The 21,694-nt window shown below is 53.8% G+C and overlaps 1 protein-coding gene across 4 annotated transcripts; it reads left to right on the top strand.

Annotated features, from left to right (window-relative positions):
* The first annotated feature begins 326 nt into the window (after window positions 1-326).
* Window positions 327-19,627, top strand: LOC143684145 (anomalous homeobox protein-like). 4 transcript variants are annotated; one of them, XM_077160847.1, is made up of 11 exons: window positions 327-1,462; window positions 3,509-3,781; window positions 6,217-6,347; window positions 7,755-7,878; window positions 8,816-8,881; window positions 10,213-10,381; window positions 10,977-11,097; window positions 12,303-12,467; window positions 16,515-16,662; window positions 18,622-18,715; window positions 18,979-19,127. In XM_077160847.1, the coding sequence occupies exons 1-11, from the start codon at window positions 1,298-1,300 to the stop codon at window positions 19,008-19,010; spliced, it is 1,488 nt and encodes a 495-aa protein (XP_077016962.1). In that variant the 5' UTR covers window positions 327-1,297; the 3' UTR covers window positions 19,011-19,127. The 4 variants fall into 4 exon arrangements, with proteins under 4 accessions (XP_077016962.1, XP_077016959.1, XP_077016960.1 ...); XM_077160844.1 differs by having other exon boundaries at window positions 329-1,462; window positions 12,175-12,467; window positions 18,979-19,627; XM_077160845.1 differs by having other exon boundaries at window positions 333-1,462; window positions 10,980-11,097; window positions 12,175-12,467; window positions 18,979-19,627.
* Window positions 19,628-21,694: the final 2,067 nt, after the last annotated feature.

Raw genomic sequence — 21,694 nt, 5'->3', positions numbered from 1 at the left:
CCCCTTTTTATTGTACAATGTATCGAGGACATCCTTCAAGTCTGTGAGTGTGCAGCCCAGCCCATGCTACACAGCCATGGTTGGCTTAGCAAATTTCCCACCAGACTGTGGAGTATTTCCAGATTTTCCTTGAACTAATGCTGAAATGTTTATCTTCCTACTTAATTATTTTGCATAAACTAAGCCATGAAGTCAGAATTCTTTCCTTCCAGGTGGCCGTTGCCCACTCTTTAGAAGCCAATGCAAAGTCTACATCTCTCACCATGGGAAAATGTTCCCTGCTGGCTGTGGCTCAATACCAAACTTTGATTTGCTTCCAGAAACTGCAAGCTCCAGGAGAGGAGAGGCTAGTACTAACGAGAAGGCTCACCATTCAGGTATTAGCTAGCAGATGTCTCAAGACAGGATTGTAGCAGTTTGGTAATTACCCAACAATTATTTGACTGGGAAGGTTTTCCCGCCACCCCACCCCCACCATCCTCAGGTTTCACTCCCTTTCTCTTCATCGTGCAACAATGGTCCCAGGCACAGGGTGATGGCAAGGTCAGGTCTGCGGGGCGACCAGTCAAAGTTCAAAGCGTCTAAGGACCATCTCGCAAGCTCCCTGTTTGGAAAGCTGCCCCTCACTGGGCTCTTCAGCTCCTTGATCAGGGACCCCTGGGGTGGAAGGACAGGCATTCACCCCTGCAAGGGCCTCTGCTCAGACAAAGCCAGCCCCCTCCTTGGGGTGTGAGTCTACAAAAGTGCCACCCTCTTCCCCATCCAAGTTCTGAAGCCAGAGGTGGGGGTGCGGGTGGGCCTCAGAGAGCAGTGGCTGTCCACCCAACGGGGCTACTGACCAGACCCTGCTGCCTCTGCAACTAGTGTCTCCGGACCTTGGCTCCCATGGTAACGTGTGGTCCAGGGAGTGGGGTTTGTCCCGAGATCACCACGTCTACCCACCGGTTGCCAAGTGGGGGTTCCGGCTCCCCCGCCCTCTTCACGGCCGGCTGAAATACGGGTCCTTCTGCTCCTTCAGGACCCTCAAGAGGCACCTCCCACTCGTTGGACCCCGGCCTAGGAGGACACGGGGTGCTCAGGGTGAGGTCGCAAAGAGAGCCCAGGGGAGCGCGAGTCCTCGGACCTTCAGTCACAGGGTCACCAGGCTCCGGTGGGTTCAGCCCGACCCTTTCAGACGGAAACCAGCCTCCACGGCCCGGGCAGACTGAAACGTTCCTCTCCCCCACCGCACCTCCCCGCGCCGAGCTTGCGGGAAACGCTGCAGACCCCTGGCAAGGGGCGGGGTCGGCGCGCTGGAATGGATGGAACTGGGCAGGGCGAATACTTTGTAGCGGATCCGGGTTCGCGGCGCCACCTTGGCGCTTTGGCCTCCAGGGACGGCGGGCGCGGGCGCGTGGAGCATTTGCGGGGCCCCAAGGGCGCGGGAATGGCGGCGGGCAGCGGTCGAGCCCCGGAGACCAAGGTGAGTCTGGCGAGCGCAGCCGGGGGCGGAGGCCCCCACCGGGCTGAGAGGCAGGAGGTGGGGGCTGGAGGCAGCAGGGCCTGTGCCGGCCTTTCCGAGTCACGAGCCTGCCCTGAGCGGTGTCTGGGTGCGGGCGGATGGGGTTCCTTTCGGCGCGTATGCCCAGCAGTGCCCTCTACCATGTTCCTCGCCTTAAATACTTCGGCCAGGAAAGGCCCAGGATCCAACTCAAAAGCCGGAGGACCCCATGTGAATCCATTTCCATCTTAAATTCTGGGTTCTGGTCAGAGAGCCCAAGGGCAGTATAGGTCTGACCTCCAGCTTCGCCTCCGTATCCCCAGAGTCTGTGGAAAAGGGTTTCTGCTGCAGAAAACCGGGATCCTGAGAACTCCGCCCCACAGTGGAAGTCCCGGAAGCTTAGCGCCATCGAGGAGGGGAGCCTGGGTTTTGGTCCCTAATCTCAAAGTCCAGAGCCTGCTGCAGTCAGGTGGGGTGCGGGCACTAGCATAGTGACCCCTGGGCGGCTGTGAAGGCCCCATCTCAGGGTCTGGCAAGCTGGGTCCGGAGACCAGAGCGGGTCCTCCTGGTAGGGAGAGGTGGAAATGGACGGAGGAGCAGCTGGGCCTGGCTAGCACCAGCCCTGGAAATCCAAGGGCAAACAGCAGGGACAGCCAGGGTGGGGAGAATGCAGAAGAGCAGACCTCGGGGGCAGTGGGGAAGACACGGCTTCCACCTGCCCTCTTTGGGCACACAGGTTCTTGTTGCCTTTTGGAATGCAGTTTGGTGGTGTGGATGAAAGATGGTGATGCCCATGTCCCACTCCACCTTAATTTCAGCTTTAGAAGTCTAGTTCAAACTTGAACAGAGGGGTTCTGTTTGAAAAGGCAGGTGCCAGGACCCCACCTAAGTGTGTGATGTCAAGTGGACTGAGGGTGCCTCAGGCAATCAGCCTCTCTCTGTGTCTGATGTTAAAATAGGTATATGGGCATGTTGTTATATTGGTGGAAACTGCGATAAAATTCAAAAAGCCTGGGATTCCAAACGGCCAGGGCTTAGCTCTGGAGGAGCCTATAGAGAGTCCGGCAGGGGAAACCCCACCACGGGTGGTGGAGTGGCCTTCGGGGTGTAGATGAGGTTGATGCTTGGGTACGAGGCTAGCCTAGTAGGGTTTCCACCCTGTGAACTGTGGGAGTTGCCACATCTCTCTGAGCTGGACGTCCTCATCTGCTAAGTGGGGGAGCTCTAGGCTCCTCACATGCTCCTGTGGAGGGAAATATCCCTGAGTGCAAACACAGGACCTGTCCCTGGCAGGATCAACAAGCAGTGCTGCTACCTGGGCCTTTCCTTTATTTGTGTATTTTTTTCATTGGTTGGACCAGGGCTGTTCTAACCTCTGTGTTCTTCAGTGTCTTTCAAGTTTCTTATTTCTTTCTCCAAAATCAAAATGCTTCAAAGCAGATGGTGATGCTAGTCCTGCTGCTTCAGTTTGTTCTTTTCTGAAATGAAAACAGCTTCTGCCACCTCTGGCCAGGGTGCTTCCTAAGTGCATGGGAAGTCAGGGGACATCTGTCTGCCAGAGAGGGGAAGTGCTTGTGCGGCAGTTAGCAACCCCTATGGAGCTCAGAGTTCAGAGAAGGAGTCAAATAGAAACCCCATTGCAGATTATAGGAAAAGAATAGACAATGCAAAGTGCATTGTCTGGGTGGAGCCAAGTGGACGGAGCACCCAAGGCTGGCCCCTCAGCCACCAGGCTCAGCATGGGCAAGGGGAGCAGAGGAAAGGGTCAGAGACAGAGGTGAGCTGTGCAGGGCAGCCGTGGGCACCTCTCTGGCGCTCAGTTGGAGTTCCTGGAGGTCTGGAGTCTTCGGGGGATTGAGAGGTAATTCTCCAAGGTGTCAGACACCCCTCACCCAGCCTTTCCTCGGGTGGGCTCCTGTGACTCAGAGTGCCACAGGGAAGTGTTCTGTGGGTGGGGAGGGCACAGAGAGTGCTGTGTGCTTTGCATGATGACCCAGTTGGGGCTTCCATGTCTGTTTATATTGGCAGTGCGGGGCTCCGGCCCAAGACGCAATGCAGAACTTTTTGGCACTCCTAAGGGAGAGCGGGGATGCCTGCCCACCCGCTGTGGAGCTGGTGGCCCTCGCGGGAAGGCTCTGCCGGGATCTGCAGGATGACCTCGCCCAGGCAGAACCCTTGGTGGATGCCTTGCTGAAGAGCCGGCTCCGCCTGTACCTGCTGGACAGTGAGGATGTGGTGCTGGTGTGTGCACACGTGCTGGCCCAGCGGGAGCAGCCCCAGGCTGCCCGCCGGCTCCTGCAGGTAGGCCTGGGATGAGGGGCTCCTGGAGGTGGGTCTGGGATGGGGCTTCTGGGGGTGTATCTGGGATGAGGGGCTCCTGGAGGTGGGTCTGGGATGAGGGGCTCCTGGAGGTGGGTCTGGGATGGGGCTTCTGGGGGTGTATCTGGGATGAGGGGCTCCTGGAGGTGGGCCTGTGGCAGAGGGCTCCTGGAGGTGGGCCTGGGATGAGGGGCTCCTGGAGGTGGGTCTGGGATGAGGGGCTCCTGGAGGTGGACCTAGGTCGGAGGGACGGAGGGCTTAGAAGGAGCACCTGTGCCCTAAGCATAAGCAGAAGTGCCCAAGGCCCTTGACCTCAGTTGTCAGCAAACATGACCTGTGTGGGCATGAAGCTGTCATCCGTATTTACCCACTTATTTGATGATTTGTGACATAAATAAGCTCCTTGTTGACTGGAATATTGGCCCAGGTGATGTTGGGGTGGTACAGGTTATATGGTGTTTGCCTCTTATACCGTCCTCAAGTCTTAAAATTCTGCATTCCAGAGTACACCTGGCTCAGAGGGTTTCAAATGAGGGATTTGGGGGCCTCTTTGCCCCTCTCTTTCACCCTGTGATAGAATCCATGCATTATTCATGTTGAATTTACCTCGAAAATGTTCCTCCAACTCTCCCCAGTGCTTTTATGTTCCACTCCATCTCCGCAGAGCAAACATGCTGTCTACCTGACTGTTACCCTCAGCTCTCTCCTATCCCTCAAATCTGTTCTTCACCCAGCTGGCGGGGGGACTTTGTGAGTGCATAAGTGATCATGACATGCATCTACTTTGTTGTCTCCTGGACCCCGTGCTCGGGCTTCCCTGCTATTCAGTCTTGTCTCCTGATAGGTGTGCTAGTTGCTCTTCCATCCTAGACCTGCAAGATCATAACCCACCTCAGGACCTTTGCACATGCCATTCCTCTCCCTGGTGATGGGAGCATGGCTTCTGTGCCTGGTGCCTTCTGACCCTTGAGGTTTCTGGGTCAACTTCACTCCTCAGAGAGAATTTCCTGATTGGCCCCATCCAGCTAGCCCACCTTTGTTACCACCTGCAAGGCTTATTGTTCAGGTTATAATTACTCTCTTGTTTAATAGTTACCCTGGGTATTGTCTATCTCTTCTCATGGCACTGTAGGGACATGCAGCTTGATTTTGTTCATCTCAGCCTAAACTGACAGTCCACATACCCCTGGGGTGTAGCAGGGTCTCAGTCTTTGCAGATTTGTCAAAGTAAATGAATGATGTGAACAGGAAAGCATAAGCATGATCGCAATTGTAATAACAGCCGTGAAGAAAACCAGGGGCATCAGAGTAGCAGACCCAAGGGAGAGGTGTCATTAGCTCAGTTAGGTGGTCCGGGGAAGCCTGTCTGAGGGGTGCCCTTGCACTGTGACCTCAAGGTAAGTTGGCACCACCACGACCAAGATCAAGGACAGTTGTGGCCCATGCAGCCCAATGGGGCAGGGCAGGGTAGGGGGGAAAAGGTTCCATGAAGGGTCCCTGACAGCTATCAGCAGGTGAGAGCATTATGAAGCTAACTACATCTGCAGAGGCCCAGGTGTCACACACAAGGAGGAGGCAGGAGATTCCCAGCCATGAGGAGTCATAGCCCAGTGAGACAGGGCTTTTGTTGTACCCTGGAGAGAGCATCGAACAATTCTCAGTGTTTCCAGAAGAAAATCTGGCCTCCTTTAAGTAGTCCCCAGATCCCTAGCTCAGTGAGTGTTTTGTGGCACTAAAGAGTAGTGCAGTCTGCCAGGGAGCTCGCCATGGTGGATGGGGATAGAGGTCAGTAAATGGTAGGCAGTACGCTCAGGCCGATGCCACCCGTACTTGGCTAATCTGGAAAATCCAGTGAGTGCGCGTAGGTCATTCCTGGTTGCATCAGGTTAGTGCGTTGTTGCTGGGCACAGAAGTGGTCCCCTGTCCTGCTCTGCCTGGAATGGAGAGCCCTGAGGCCAGCCTTGCTGGGGGAGCAGGTGTAGGTCATGTGTCCCCAGGCCACGTTCTACCTCTCCTTCACCTGGTGGTTGAGGCCCATCCTTTACCTTCTCCTTGTCTCATGCTCCCCCCCAAGGAGCACAGGCTAAGAGCTCTGCTCACCTGCTGGGAGGGTTGAGGGGTTCCAAGGACAGTGGCCATCAGGGGCCTGGCATGAGCATGACCCATGGCCCTGCGAGGTGGCCCGGCCTCCACAGGGCCATTCTGCTGGTGGGTGTCGGAGGGTACCCTGTCGTCTCAGGGCTTTGCTGCTTGTCCCTTTAGCACTTTTGTAGACAGTGGATGTAGGATTCTCACCAGAGCCCCTGTCTGAGCCCTGGGCAAGACTTCTTCCTGGAGGTTGGGAGCTTGGGCTCTGGTTACCACTGTGCTTCAGGAGGGCCAGGTTGGTCATGGCTCAGGCATGCTCTCATTGGCAGGGTTTCCAGGCATCGGTGGGAGGCAGCCAGGAGCTGGTGCAGCTCTGGAATGACATCCACTACAACCTGGAGAGGAAGAGGCTGGGTGTGGCCACGCTGACCCCCTTACAGAGGTTCCGCTGCAGGAAAAGGCATGTGCCTGGCATGGGTTGTTCCTTCCCTGGGCTCACTTTGTTCACTGGGTGGGAGTGGGTGGTGTGGGTGAGGTGAGCAGGTCGGGGCTGTGACGAGTGAGCAGGGTGGAGGGGCCAGTATGTGGAGGGGGGTGGACGCCCCAGCCAGGGGTCTGTTGGGACAGTTGCATGGGTCAGGCAGTGAGCGCAGTGATGGCAATAGGGTACCAGGGGCTCCATTACTTGCTGGTGCACAGGAGTCTGCACAGGAGGGGTGCCTACAGAGCGGGGATAGCATGGAGGTGGGGGCTGCAATCCCTGGAAGTGAGATCTGCTTCTGGGCACTGACCACTGTGGCCAGGCAGCTATGGTGGGTGCAGGATGAGGCCAGGGTCCATGTGTGGCATGAGCCATCTGGGAACCCTTTACATGGCAGAAGTGAAGACAGGAAGAAGCCCCAGCTGGGATCCTTAGGGACTGAGGTGGGCAGCAGGGAGGTGACAAGGGGGAAGAACTGAGGTGGCGAGGGGAGGGCAGATGTTCCAGGGTGGAGGGGGTGCCGGGTGGTCCCCAGCTCCAGCAGCAGGAGTGGGGATCCCAGAGGGAACTGCAGTAGGAGCAGGGCCTGAGGGGAAAGGGGGAGTATCGACTGCAGATGGCAGGTATGCAGGCGCTGCTCCCTGTACATGACAGGTGCGGGGCAGGGGGAGGGCAGAGGTCCTTAGCCCTCAGGACAGGTCCTGGGGAGTGACAGGTCTGTCCTGTGGTGGGAGAATCCCAGAGCCACTGGCTGGGCTGAGTAGATGCCCATTGCAGGTGGCACCCACTCAGGGTACAGCCCTCTCCAGTCCCCCCACCCTGGACCCGCCCAGCACAGATCCCACCCACTCCGGGTCCTGCTCTGGAGCAGTGTTCAGGCCCCTCAGTGTGGTGTGGGCGGGCCTCATCCACTTGCTCAGTGACTGCTCAGAGTGCACTGTCCAGTGTCCAGGTGTCACTGGTGTCACTATGAAAGGCGGTCCTGCCCTCAGGGACTCCTGGGCAAGCAGTGACTGAATAATTAAGCACTGATCCTTGGGCCACACATATAACAACTCTTCCATGGAACAGAGAGCTGCCTGCTTGGGGAGCAGGCCGGGTCCTAGGGATACCTGTGGAAGGAGCTGGGCTCAGGAGTGGTCCCCATGGGGTTGAGGTGCCCTGTTACAGCCCTAAGCCTTTGGCTCTCACCTGAGGTTTGCAGGTGGGCCACCTGTGCACCTTCTGAGTCTCCGGGGAGGGAGCTGTTAGCTCCTCTCCAGACTGAGGATAGAGTGATGGGGAGAAGGGGGTGCATGAACGTTGATCCTTGGAGGGGGCCCTTGGAGGAGGGAGCAGATTTGGGGTGTCCTTGTTCTCATAACCATCCTCACTGTCCTTGTCCAGGCACCCTCCACCCCCTTCGCTCTGCCCAGAGGGTCTGAAGAACCGGAACTTCCCTAGAGAGGTTCGCCAGAAGCTGCAGGATTTCGCCTTGGGCGTGGGCAGCAGCCCCAACAAGGACCAAAGGGTGAGAGCAGAGGGTGGGGCTGCTTTCACCAGGCTGCCCCCTCCCTGGGCTGCTCCCCTGCTATACCTCATTACCCTAGAATACTCCCCACACAGACTGCTTCCGTCAGGATGCTCCATTTCCCCCAGGATGCTCCCCTTAGCATTCCTACTTCTACAGTTTGCCCCAGTGTGTATCTCCCCAAACCACACCCCTCCAATATGCTCCCCTGGGCCTCTTCACCCTAAATGCATGCCTCCAAGACATCTCCCCTGAGCCTGTGGTCTCCAAATTCCTCCCACCCGGGATGCTGCCCCCACAAGATGCTCCCATCTATAAAGCTGCCCAACTATACTGCTCCCGTCAGCATGCTCCTTCTCCCCCAGAAAGTTCCCTTACGCATACTCTCCCCTCTCAGATACTCCCCAAGGATGCTCCTCCTCTCCAGAAACCTCCCCCCAGGATGCTCGGCTTTGGATGCATCCCTGCCAATTCTCACCTCAGCCTGCTGACTCCCCCAGGGGTCTCCTGAGTGTTCCACACCCACCATGCACTTATGGTCCCAGGACAGGGCTTCCTGTCTTAGGCGCAGCCCTGTCTCGACCGGACAGCCTGCACACAGAGGCAAAACATTGTCAGTCGTGCGTCTTCAATGGATGCACAGTGAACATCCCCTGTGTGCAGGCCCTGAGCACTTGTGATGTGGCGGGATGGATATCAAGCAAGGCCTCACTGAGGGAGAGAAGCTGGTGGGTAGCTCCACGCCCAGCAGGTAGGGGTCCGGACTGTTAGGGGCCCAGAGGTGGCTGCCTTGCAGGGGGCAGGAGTGAGCATGGCACCAGGGCAGGCAGCCTGCGCAGAAAAAGACAGAGCGCCCCCTGCTACGAGACCCAAGACCTAGCACCTACTCAGTCCATTGCATCCCAATTCTTCTCTGAGTTGTGGTCCTTCACTGCAGGGCAAAGAGGCACCAGGTAACGTGCAGAGCCCCTATTGGGTTAGCCACACCCGGGAAGACCCACAGGTAGATGTGCTCCTCAATGGGGGCAGTTTGTGTGCTGGCCACGGTGTGGCTGTGCTGGCCCGTGGTGCTGGGCCTTTTAAAATGTCATCTGTACCTCTGTCTGACAACCCCCTCCTGAAGCCTGTACACACTCAGGGCCTGTCAGGCCCGAGTTGCTCTCAGTGGGCATGAAGGGCCCCCAGCACACACAAGTGGGTGGTCAGTCAAGAAGGAGTGAGGGATGGGAACCCTCATTCTACAACCTCCCAGACCTTCTGTCAGCACAGGGAGCACAAGGCTGCAGGGAGGGGCTGCTCCCCACCCCAGAGCTCCTCAGGCAGCCTCTGTATTCCATCTGGTGGGGTGGTGGGGAGGGTTCCGTCTGTATTCCATCTGGTGGGGTGGGGAGGGTTCCGTCTGTATTCCATCTGGTGGGGCGGTGGGGAGGGTTCCATCTGTATTCCATCTGGGGTGGTGGGGAGGGTTCCGTCTGTATTCCATCTGGGGTGGTGGGGAGGGTTCTGTCTGTATTCCATCTGGTGGGGTGGGGAGGGTTCCGTCTGTATTCCATCTGGGGCAGTGGGGAGGGTTCCGTCTGTATTCCATCTGGGGCAGTGGGGAGGGTTCCGTCTGTATTCCATCTGGGGCGGTGGGGAGGGTTCCGTCTGTATTCCATCTGGTGGGGTGGTGGGGAGGGTTCCGTCTGTATTCCATCTGGTGGGGTGGGGAGGGTTCCGTCTGTATTCCATCTGGGGCAGTGGGGAGGGTTCCGTCTGTATTCCATCTGGTGGGGTGGGGAGGGTTCCGTCTGTATTCCATCTGGTGGGGTGGGGAGGGTTCCGTCTGTATTCCATCTGGTGGGGCGGTGGGGAGGGTTCCGTCTGTATTCCATCTGGGGCGGTGGGGAGGGTTCCGTCTGTGTTCCATCTGGTGGGGCGGTGAGGAGGGCTCCGTCTGTATTCCATCTGGGGCAGTGGGGAGGATTCCGTCTGTATTCCATCTGGTGGGGTGGGGAGGGTTCCGTCTGTATTCCATCTGGGGTGGTGGGGAGGGTTCCGTCTGTATTCCATCTGGGGCTGTGGGGAGGGTTCCGTCTGTGTTCCATCTGGTGGGGTAGTGGGGAGGGTTGGCCACCTGGGAAGCAGGGCTGCTCCCATGGACTCCCCATGGGCATCAGCTGCCTGGTCAGGGGCTGTGTCTCTGGTTCACTCTTGACCCCACCAGCACCTTGTCCAGAGGAACACTTGGTAGCTAATGTGTGAATGTGTGGGGGAGGGGTTGCAGCCTTGGCTGTACTAGGAGAGACCAGGGTGGACTCGCTGACTGACTGGGCGTGTTGCTGTCTTGGGCAGGAGAACCTGGCATTGGAAACAAGCTTGACTCTCGAGCAGGTCTGCAACTGGTTTTCCAATTACCGGCGGCGCCAAAGATCCCTCCCCCTCAGCTTGGAGCAAGCCCTACGAGGACCGTCAGGCAATCCCCATGGTGACACCCAGTTTGGGGGCAGGCCTGCATGGTCAGGTGAGTGACCAGAGGGCCCAGACTCCTCCTCTTTTAGGAATAAGCTGCTGGCTTCCCACGTGCTTCACACTCACCTGGTGACATTCAGGATAGGCAGGCAGGGGCAATGTCCCTTCTCAAGTTCAGGGGTTTTCCCAGTGAGTAGAGCTCACCGTAAGTTGTTGGGTCAGTTTGTCCTAGGGGCTGAGGTGGCTGCAACTGTGGCTGGTGTCAGATTCCCAATCTCAGCGGCTCTTCTGTGGCCAGACATTGGCCGGGTGGGGCTGTGGCGGCTACTCTGCTTAGAAGCAGCTGTGCAGCAAGGGCTAGTCGTTGGGCAGGAAGCAGAGCCATAGTTAGGCCAGAGGGAGGGTGTCTGTGGATAAATTTGAGGAGGTGAACCAAGTGCTATGGTTTGGGGTATCCTAGATTCATAAATCTGGGTTGTTGGTTGAGACCAAAGGCAGAAGGAGTGATAAAGGATGGAAGCAGTAGCAATGGTCTCTTCTACCCTCAGGTGCTCTTGCCTGTTGAGATACCCTCACTCGGCCAGAAAGAACGAGGCAGGGTGGGGCATGGCTGAGCCTCCCTCCCTCTGACTCTGCCCTCCTTTCAGCAGGAAACAAGGGAAATAATTCCACACCATCCCCAGAAGCCACCCCAGGACTGTGGGAGCCTCTGTCCCTGGCCCCGGACTTTCCCAGACACGAGACCCTCTCACATCTACTGACTCCCAGGTACTGTTATCCCTGTGGCCAGCAGGACCACCTCATGTGTTTAGACCCTGCTGGCTCCAGGGGCAGGAGAGTAGGGCTGGGAGAGCCCCAGAGTCCTGACAGCTGAGAGAAAAGGCTGTGCCCTTGGGTGGAGGGATACAAGGAGTCCACATGGCCTAGTGGGGGAAGCTTCCAAAAGGAAACAGGGGCTATAGACTGACAAAGAAGAGTATGGTGCAGTGGTTGTTGTCTTTTATTATTTACAGTGTTTTGTCTTTTAAAATATCAATGAGTTCGTAACAACCAGCATTTTCTGAGTCCCTCCTCTGTTTGCCCTAGGTGCTGTCTCAAAGCCCTGCCTCTGAACCTTCTATCCTCTTTCTGTGAGCATGAAGCGGATGCAACATTAGGAATTGTTGACAGCCCAAGAGCTGGCTAGCAGCTGGGCTTGGACCCAAGCAGGGATATGACCGTGTTCCACGTCTGTCCCCCCTTTCCCCTTAACGGTCTGAAGTCAGCATCTCTCGTGGTTGATTCACTTCCATACCCGCCCCACGTTGCTGTGACCGTGGCAGTTTCATCTGACTTCCCTGTGCCTCTATTTTCCCACCTGTGAAATAGGGCTAGTGATAGGACTTGCAGTGTGGAGTTGCTGCAGATATTATCTGGGCTTAACCAAAGGCTTTGGAGCCCAGTATGGAAGACAGTGTAAATAATTTTATTCCTTGCTACCTGGTGTTCCTTTAATACATATCATTTGTTTACTCCACTTTTCAGCTTTTGCTAATTTTTGCAGTTTTAAGTAATGTAGCAGGATTCTGCTTATGGTCATTGTAAATACAGGTGCTAATGTGTTTCAGGGTCTAGTAAGTGTATTTATTATGTGTCCCTGGGGCCAGCCCCTCAGAGCCCGGTTTCTGGTCCTCACAGCCCACGTAGCACAGGAGGGCAGGGGAGCACAGCGTGACTCTCGATGCATGGGCTGCATAGCTGTCCTAGGTGCGAACCCAGAGTCCCAAACATGGCTGGAGTCTCTTCTCAGGTGCCAGCCTGCGGGAGTCTCTGCTGACAGTCATGTGGCACTTCCTTGTCCCGCAGGTCTCTCCAGGGCACCGAGATGTTGGCAGAGGAGCTGGGCCACCATGCTGCCCCCTTACCCCCTGTCTGCCCTGGGCCTGGCCTCTGCCCTCTGGCGGCCCGCAGTGACCTGGTGGACTCCCCACCAGGTGCTTCGGGATCCTGGCTGATGTCCCTCACACTGGCGTCCTCCGAGGAGTTTTCCTTCCAGACTGGGCAGCTGGCCCGCAGTCAGGGGTTGGACTTCATGATGCCCTGTCCAGATGCCACTGCAGCCGTGCCCCTCGCTGCCCTGGGCGATCCCAGCCCCACAGGTGGGTCTGCCCCAGACAGGGTGATTGAGTTCTGCTGAAATGCTGCGAACCCCTCACATCTTTTCAGGGGTCAGGATGGTGGGAGGGTCAGAATGTTCACCTTCACCCTGTCTTCCGATTAGACCCAGACCCTCTGCCACTGGAGAGAAACTCTTCCCACAGTTATGTCAGATCATTGTTAGTCTTGGCTGAAGAAGATGGGCACTTGGCGGAAGAGTAAGACAGGATGGAAAGGGTTAAAGTGAAAGGACAGTGGGCGGTGCAGCAGTGGCTCAGCAGGCAGAGTTCTCCCCTGCCACACCAGGGACCCAGGTTCGAGTCCTGGAGCCTGCCCATGCCAGAAACATGAAAGGACAGTGCTGCTGTCCCTCTGTTCCCCTCCAGCCGTGCCAGCTGACCTTAGCGGTCACCACCTGCTAGGTAGAGGAAGAGTGAGCTTTTAGGACTCCCCACCTCTCCTCCATCCTCATCACGTTAGAAATACCATCATTGTAGATTCTTTTTTCTAGTCATCATTAAGCGTTGAATACCTCAAAATGTAAGAGAATCTTGTGGCTTCCCACCTTGCAAGGAGGATGCTTGCCCTCAATAATCCTGTGAACTAAATTCCTTAGTGTTCTATGGCTCTATCTTGATCTAGACCTATCAGTCATCTGTCTGTCTGTCTGTCCAGTATTTTCTCTTCAGCCTTTGCTTTCCTGGAGTTCCTAATTTCCTCTCTTTTCCTTACGTTGTCTGCTTTGGTCACATCCTTAACTTCTTCCAGTATTTTGAGTTTTACTTCTGAAGACCTGGCTGCTCCGTGCTGTTGCCCTCTGGACGGTCTCGCAGGCCTGGGGTGGAGGCTCCTTGAAGCTGCTCCTCTGGGCTGTTCCACGGCTTCCTGAATTGCATCTTAAGTTCAGACTTCTTATCTGTCCTCACGGTTGATTGGTAATTTGGCAGGAACAGAATTCAGACTTGAGAACTTGACCTGAAGGAATTGTGTCATTATTTTGTAGCTTGCAGTGTTGTTGCTGATAAGTCAGATATCTTTCTGATGTTTCATCCTTTACAGATACCTTGTCTTTCTTTCAGAGAGCTTTTAGGTTCTTTTTATTTTAGGCTTAGTGGTCTGAACTTTCACAGTAATGGCCCTGGGTGTGGTAAATTTTAATTCATCCTGCTGTTCAGCCTCTCAATTTAAAGAAGATCTCCTTTAAGCTCAAGACATTTTATGTATTACTTCTTTGATAATATCCACTGTCTGCATTCTCTGTCCTCCATTTAGAGGACAAATATTATTTACATGTTGAACTCCTTGACTGTTCTCCGGGAAGCTTTCCTCTTTAATGCCTCTTCATTTTAATATTTTATGTATTTATCATCTGCTTGTTTTAACTTTTCTTAAATTTTGTCATTTAACGATCCCATTAAATTATTTATTTGAAGTTATGTTTTTAGCTCCAAAAGCGCTCCCCTGATCTCTGAATTTTCTGTCTAATAGACCTTGTTACATTTGGGGATTGAATCTTGTCTTTCAGAAAAGGTATTTTTAGGCCCCAACCCTGGTCCTGTGCGTCTGAAACCATTTTTAAATAAGACCTTTGAAGATGTTAGTCATTAAGATGTGCCCAAAGTGAATCAGGGTGGGCCCTGATGCAATGTGTGTGAGATCCTCCTAAACAACATGAAACAGAGACAGAAAGAGAAGGCACGGGGAGTGGCCAGGAGCTGGAAGGTATGGTATCTGGAAAAGGAGGAGCATATGCTGCCATGTGCATTATCATGTGATAAAAAAGTCAAACCAACCCCAAAGATTGCACCTAACCAGAAGACACTGACCCAGGGATGAAGCGAGCCTCCTAGGCTCTGCAGCTGTGAGACAATAAAGGTCCTTTTGTTAAAATACGCTATTGGTCATTTGTTTTAGCAGCCAGGAAACTAATGTATTACCTTATTTTGGTTACAGTACTTTTTTATGTTTCTCTGAGAATGCTCGTTAGAATTTTTTAAAAATATGCATCACTACCCAAAAGGGTCCTACTGGGGCTGAATTCTGGCCTGGCCTTGTACAGAGAAGGACATGTGGCCAGAAAGTGGAAGGGACTGGGGCTTTGCAACTCCGGAAGTGATTTTCAGTCTTTCCGTGTTGGTCTTTGGACTGGCTGCTTTTTTTCACCATTGGAGATTTATGTTTGTCCATATTTGTCAGTGAGGCCAATTTGGGGCCCCATGTCTGTGAGTAGGGACGGTCAGTGTGGATGTCAGACTCGGTTGGGGGGTGCCAGTCTTCATGCTGGGGACCAGCAGACAGGCAGAGTAGTTTTCTTGTTAATCCTCTGGCTTGCTGGTTCTTCCAAGACTGTTCTCTCCAGTTCTATAGAATTACCTGCCGACACTGAGTTCAAGCCCTGGAATACCTATCTACACCTGGCCAGGTTTTCAGTTCTCTTGGCTGCTAAAGGAAATACCATGCAATAGGTTGGTGTGAACAATAGGAACTTATTGGCACATGTTGTTTTTGTTGAGAAGTCCAAAATCAAGCTGTCATCAAGGTGAGGTTTTCACCCACAAGGTGTGCCTTTCTTGAATTGACTCCTGGGGGTCCTTAGTCCTTGACTTTTGTGTCACATGGTAATGTACGTGGTGGCCTCTCCTGGCTTCTCCTTCTTCCTCCAGCTTCTGTGGACTTGCAGCTTCTGGCTGCTCCCTCTGGCTTTCTCTCTGTCTCTCTCTGTGACCTGCCCTATAAGGCCTTCAGTACTATGATTAAAACCCATCCTAATTCACGTGGGACACACCTTACCTGAAGTACCCTCATCACAGGGTTGACAGAATGGATTACGTTTGAGAGCATGTTTTTCTGGGGTACCAAACTCCAAACCATCACAGCCCAGGAACCCAACTCTTTCCCCACCTCATCTCCTTCCCTGTGCCCCAACCCAACCTCTCCAGACATGGGACTTCCATCTGCTTCTTAAAATTGCAAAACATGGACGTCTCACGCCTTTGGTCACCTCACCCCCGACGTTACACACCTCATAGTTCTGGGCTCATGGCTACTTGCTTCTCTTTCTCTTGGAGGGAGACGATATAACGTGTTCTTCAACTGGGTTTGAACTACCAGTGGTTAGATGAGAACTTAAACAGCGGTTCTTTTACCTGAGAGGGTATTTGAAGTTTTACAGGAAAGAGAAATCCAAGGAAAGCAAAATAAAAGTCATAGGCCAAAAGGTCATGGGGTTTCATCTGATCAGAGCATCCTGCACAGCTGGGCAAGGGGTTGGGTGTTCGCTCTCTGGACGTGAAGGCCAGACAGGGAGGTAAGGGAACGTGGCATGCCTGGCCATATGGCTGTCGTTTGTGTCTGAAATCATGGGACTTTGGAATTTCTTACAACCTTGTTTACTCAAGGCAGAAATGAACCTACATTCTCAGCTCACTTCTCTGTTAAGTTTCTGTTCATCCAGAACTGTTCATTCCATGACAACTTATCTTTAGGAATGAAAGGCACTGTCTGAAACATTTTAAGTAAAGAGAAATTCAACAGGGCAAGGTAAGGTCCTCACACTTTGCACCTACTAAGTAAGAACTAGGTAAGACCTAAGGTACAAGCCTAAAGGCTAAAGGAATTACAGATTAGATCACAGGTAAAACGAAAAAGACAAGGGGCTGGCGGCCCAGCCCTGTGAGGAACTAGCCACAGCGGCAGCCTGTGATGTCCCTAATTTCTCATGGGTGATGTTTAGTCTCTGGGACTAGTGCTGGCTTGAGGTCTCCAATTTTCCATCATCACACCTGTGACAAAGCAGAATTTGAAGTCAGCAAAATCTATCTTTGTTTTGGCTTCTGGACGCCAAGACCAACAGGGCAAAAGGTGGTGTGGACTGCTGGGGGGACCTTTCTTAGAGAGGCTGAGGCCCCAGCAGGGCTAAGCCTGTTCCCTTGGCTGGGCCCTCATCCACGTCCATTCTGGCCTGTCTCTGCTCTGAGGTCCTGCTCATACCAACAGGGGGCTGTGATCTTTCCTGCCAGCAATGGATGGTGAAATTTCTTTGTCTGCAGGATTCTCTGGCCCTCCCTGGCAGAGCCCCTGGAGCCCATATTTGGAGGAGAGTCCAGGCACCAGCAGTGGACAAGAAGACATGCAGATGGGGGGCTACCTGATGACACAGTCCCCACTGCAGCCTCCAGAATTTATGCTTCACCAAAGGTAATGCCTGAGAGCCCTGGGCCTCTGGTGGCGACCGACAGGCCACAGAGTTGGGGGGTGACGGCCTGAGAGGGGACAGCCAGATCCACACACCAGATAGTTCGGCCTTTCCCTGTGGATTTATGGAAATGATAAAGTTCTCCCAAACCCTTCTACAAAAAGGAGGAGCAAACACAGGAGCAACTGTCCTGTGGCCTGTGTGTCTAAGGTGTCTCGAAGGGCCCCAGGCAAAGGGCCCTGTCTTGGCTGGGATAACCCTGGGCCCTCAGCCCTTTCTCTGGCATATTCTTTACCCCTCACAAAGGGCCACCTGAGTTTCTTAGCAGCCACAATATCCTGATGTTATATTTTTAAGTTGCAGTGTTAAAGGCTGCAGAGGCTCTTGCACATTCCAAGGGTGAGTTTACTGTTGATGGTATTGGAAATAGAGAATAGATAAACCCACCAGGGCTGGGGAGACATGGCAGGAGACAGACAGACAGGAGGCTGGCACCAAGGGTTGGGAGAGTGGCAAGGTGGCCTGGCGGGGTTCCGCCATCTCCCATCCTCCAGTGGACACCCCGTCTTGGACTTACATGCGGGGCCAGCAGGACTGGGTTCCCCAGGATCAAGGGTCTCCCTAATGCTGTGGCGAAAGCGTGGCTGACCTAGCAGTGCCCAAGGATGACAGGGGACATGAGACAGAGGGAGAGAGCAGCCCCCAGATCACAAGCTCTGCTTGATAAAAGCAGTGACACTGTGAGAAAAACAGCACCACCTGCCTGCACTCAGCCTCACCTTGTCACCAAGAGCCTCTTGCAACCCTGGACCCCATGCACCCCTCCATGTGTGTGTCTGCCCCACTCCCTAGCCATCTCATCCCTTCTTCCCAGTCCTTAGACTCCAGAGCTTCCTTCTCACCCTTACTCTGCCCTGATCACCATTTTCCTTCCATTTAGAAACAGCTTCTTTGAGACTAGTTGACACACGGTAAACTGCACAGGTTTAGCTGCTACGGTTGTTAGAGTTTGATGTGTTGACATGTTTCCACCCCTGAAGCCGAGGCTGAGGTAATGAGCACATCCACCACCCGCAGAATTCTCACCTGCCCGGTTGCTGTCTGCCTGCCGCCCTCTGTCCCTAACTCCAGGGACCGTGCAGATGCTGTCGGTCACTGTGGATTCAGTTGGGTTTCCTAGAATTTCACATGAATGCAATCACAGCAATTCTCTCTGTCTCTCTCTCTCCCCTCGGTTTGAAGTCTTTAACTCGCCATAAATTTGGAGCTTTGTCTGTGCAGCCTGAATCCATGGTGCCTTCCTCTTTACTGATGAGGAGAGTTCCGTGGTATGGATGGGCCGCAGGTGCTTCCTGCATCCCCCGTTGTGGACATCGGGGCTGGTTCTGCTCTGGGCCTTTGCAGGTGAAGCGGCTGTGAGCCTTTGGGGACACACTCAGTGTTGTCAGCTCATTTGCTTTCATTTCTCGAGTGAATACCTAGAAGAGGAATGGCGGATCCTGTGGCATCACCGGACCTGGCCAAGCAGCTGCACCTGTTTCCTCCCTCCCTTCCTGCCCGCCTGTCCTGGGTCCTGCTGGTCTCCTCTCTTCTGTCACACCCTGGGCATACTCTGACCTCAGCATCTCCAGTTCCTTCCCATTTCGGCCCACAGGATTCCTTCTTGATGAGGTCCACTCTGACCTGTGAGGTCCACTCCCAACCTGTTAAAATTGCCTGGGTTCCCTCCACCTGTCTCGCTACTCCATGCCCTATATGTGTAATCCTCGGTTCTTTTAATACCCTGTTTGTCATCCTCATTCTCCCACCAGCACCTCCAAGAGCACGAAGCTCTGTCCCTGATGGATAACAACAACTCAGACATTTCATGATGTGTAGGAAGCACTCACTGGCTCTTGTTACCTCAGGTTTCCCTGAGCCCTTGGCACGGAGCCTTTTCTAACACCCAGTCCCTTTTCCAGCACCCCTCCCCACCAGGAGCTGGTGCAAGCCTCGCCCTCATTCCCCAGCCCCATGTCCAGCGTGGAGCTGAGCCAGCAGTTGCAGTCCGGCCAGGTGAGGCCTTCCTGAGAGGCTCTCTTGGCTCTTCACTGTCCACTGGGGAGACACTGAGTAGGGGCTGGGCTAATGCTTTGGGTGAATGACCCAAGTAAAGGTGAATTTGGTGGAAGGGAGGACAAGGGGAGGGGAGGTTGGTGTTGCATGCTGTGGGAAGTCACAGGGCTCCAGAGGTTGGCTGGGGTCCATCTCGGGTAGGAGATTGGCAGGGAGGGTCGTAAGCCCAGCTGTGGATTGTGACACTCTATTTGGTTCTCCAGGTGCAGTGGCCCAATGGTCAGGCCTCCTGTGATGCCTTCTGGGGAGCGCAGATGCTTTTTGAGTTTTCGGGGGGCATCTGGGCTGAGCCTTCCCCCACGAGGCAGGATCGCAGGGGGCATGGAGGGGCTTGGCTGGCTGTTCAAGATAACGAGTTACAGAGCTTTATCCCGAGTTAAAGAAGGTCTCCAGAGTTCCCTGGGGCGGGTCCCCTGAGTCGTTCTGAGGCTTTGTTAGCGCACTGCCATGTTCAAATAGTTTAGTTGACTGCCCCTTAGAGTGGAGAAAGTGTTTGAGAAATGTTCATGAGATCAGCAGTCCAGGGAGGTCTGGTGCCCCTTAGGCAGCAAAGATCCTGTGGGTCCAGCTCCTGGGAAGAGTTCTGTGCAGTTCAGGCTTTTCTAGAGAGCTCCGTGTCCCGTGGCACAGCGGGGCTCCTCCGGAACGCGCCACCTCAGAGAGCGAGCCCTTGGCCTCGTCTCGTTTCTGTGTTTGCAGGGCTGCTCCTGGGAGTCCTTTAAGGCAAACCTTGGTGGGGATGGCACAGGCACGTTGTGCAGTATGGTGGGTTTTCCCTTCAGGTTGTAATTCATTGTGTTTTTAAAACAAATAAATACTCTGTTCAATTAAAATAAAGTTGAATGTTTTGAACTCTCCCTTTAATCAATTAACTTTATATCCTGGACATCTCTGCTTGCCAGTGTTTAGAGATGAGGGCTGACCCCTTCATCCTGTTGGCATTTCCTGACGTGGATGTGCATGGACTGAGGTATAGGCATCCGACTGATGGGCACTGAGACGGGTCTGCTTTAGGAGCCACATCAGTTTGGGTATCTCTGTCCTTTGGCCTTTTTCTGATTATTTTCTCAGGATGAATTCCTGGATATAGACTTTCCGGGTCAGTCCTGAGAGCCCCGGGGGTGGACTCTGAATTCTGGGTGTGCCTTGTGGATGCACCTGTCTCTCCTCACTGTGTTGGGCTGGGCTGAGGAGTTGTCAGAACTGAGGTTCATTGTGCTACTAGGAAATCACAGGAATCATCCCCTGACCCTGCTCCCAGGGGCCTGCAAGTTGGTCTGCAGACCTTTCTTTCTGTGGGTCATGTGCAGGAAGGAGGAGCGGAGACTGGGAGAGTTTGGAGGCGTCGACCTTCACGCACATTGGGGTGACGTCTGGGAGGAGCAGGAGAATCTTGACTGGGATCTGAGAAGGGCCTGGGGGTGTCGGGGGAGGGGGCAGCATTAGTGCAGCAGAAGAAAAAGGCTGTGCGATGTTTCCCCGGTATTGGAAATAGGTTCCTTCTGGGTGGTGCCATCTGCAGCCCCCTGTCTCACCCCGCAGCCTTTCACAAGCATGACACGGGCTGTCAGACGTATGTGTTCAGTGAGCAGCTCCTGTGATAACGGTGGAGGGGGCAAAGTCAAGTTCATGCCTTAAGGGGACTCACAGACCGGCAGGGGAGATGGAAATAAGCTGGCAGTTTTACAGAAGATTAGTAAATGCTGTGATGGTGTGAGGTGGGAAACCAGAGAGGCAGGCTGCGGGGTGTGCCCAGGGTGTGTGGAAGCAGGCACCTGATGAAAGGGCCAGCCTTCCTGTGGCAGGGGCTGCTGCGCGCCCCGAGGCCTTTGTCAGCACAACTCAGGAGTGCTCTCAGCCACCCACCTCCACCCATCGCCCTCTGCAGGGCATGGGATCTTCACTCAGGCTCAGTGTCAGTCACATCCCATCCCACTTTCATTTGCAAAAATTCTGCATGTCAAGTTGTGGCCTTTTTGTTGTTGTTTGTTTTTGCATGAGCAGATACTGGGAATAGAACCTGGGTCTCTGGCATGGCAGGGGAGAATTCTGCCTGCTGAGCCACCGTCGCACTGCCCAAGTTGTGGACATTTGTATCAGCAATGATACGTGCCTTAGCTCATTCAGTGACGTGTTCTGTATTCCCTGAAAGCATGATGCTGGTATAGTTCATTGTGAGAACTCACAAATAGAGTACAAAGAACCTTTTTCTTTGTCTTGGACCATTTATTCACATGATACTCCATCATTCTTCTAATACTCATATGTGTATTTCCTACAAGTAAGGAATCCTAAATAGCCGAATTACTGCCTCGGTGTCAGGAAATCAACATTGAGAACTTTACCACCATCTAATCATCAGATCCTATTAACGTTTAATCAGTTATCCCAATAATGGCCCCGGATAGCAAAAGTAGCCTGTCCACTGTGTTTTAATGCCCCTCTGCCTGGAACAGTGCCCCAGCCTTGCTTTGACTTCATGATTTGACAGTTTTGACTGTTGCAGGTTAGTTATTCCATAGAGGGTCCCCATGTGTGGTTGTGCCTGTGCTTCTGGTTGTGCATCTTTGGGAGGGAGAATCACAGAAGGGAAGCCGGCTTCTCCTGATTTTGGTTGTCCCATCACTGGTGATGTTCATCAGATCCCCTGATTCGCCTGGACCCCAAGCTTCTCCTATAAAGTGACTCTTTTCCTCTTTGTGTAAGTAGTTTTAAGTCTGCAGTGCTTTGAAATTGTAAACAGCCTGTTTTTCATCAGACTTTATGCGTGTGTGTATGTATGTATGTTTTTGCTGTTTCAACATGGATTCATGCTTTCCTATTTAATAGGTGATAACCTGTTTATATCCTTACTTATTCTGATGCTGCCGTTGTCCTTGATTTGGCCAGTTGGGGCCCCATAAACTGACTTCTTTCTCC

The sequence above is a fragment of the Tamandua tetradactyla genome, chromosome 5 (assembly GCF_023851605.1).
Source record: "Tamandua tetradactyla isolate mTamTet1 chromosome 5, mTamTet1.pri, whole genome shotgun sequence".
NCBI classification, from domain to species: domain Eukaryota; kingdom Metazoa; phylum Chordata; class Mammalia; order Pilosa; family Myrmecophagidae; genus Tamandua; species Tamandua tetradactyla.
This window is presented reverse-complemented; position numbering and strand designations above follow the sequence as displayed.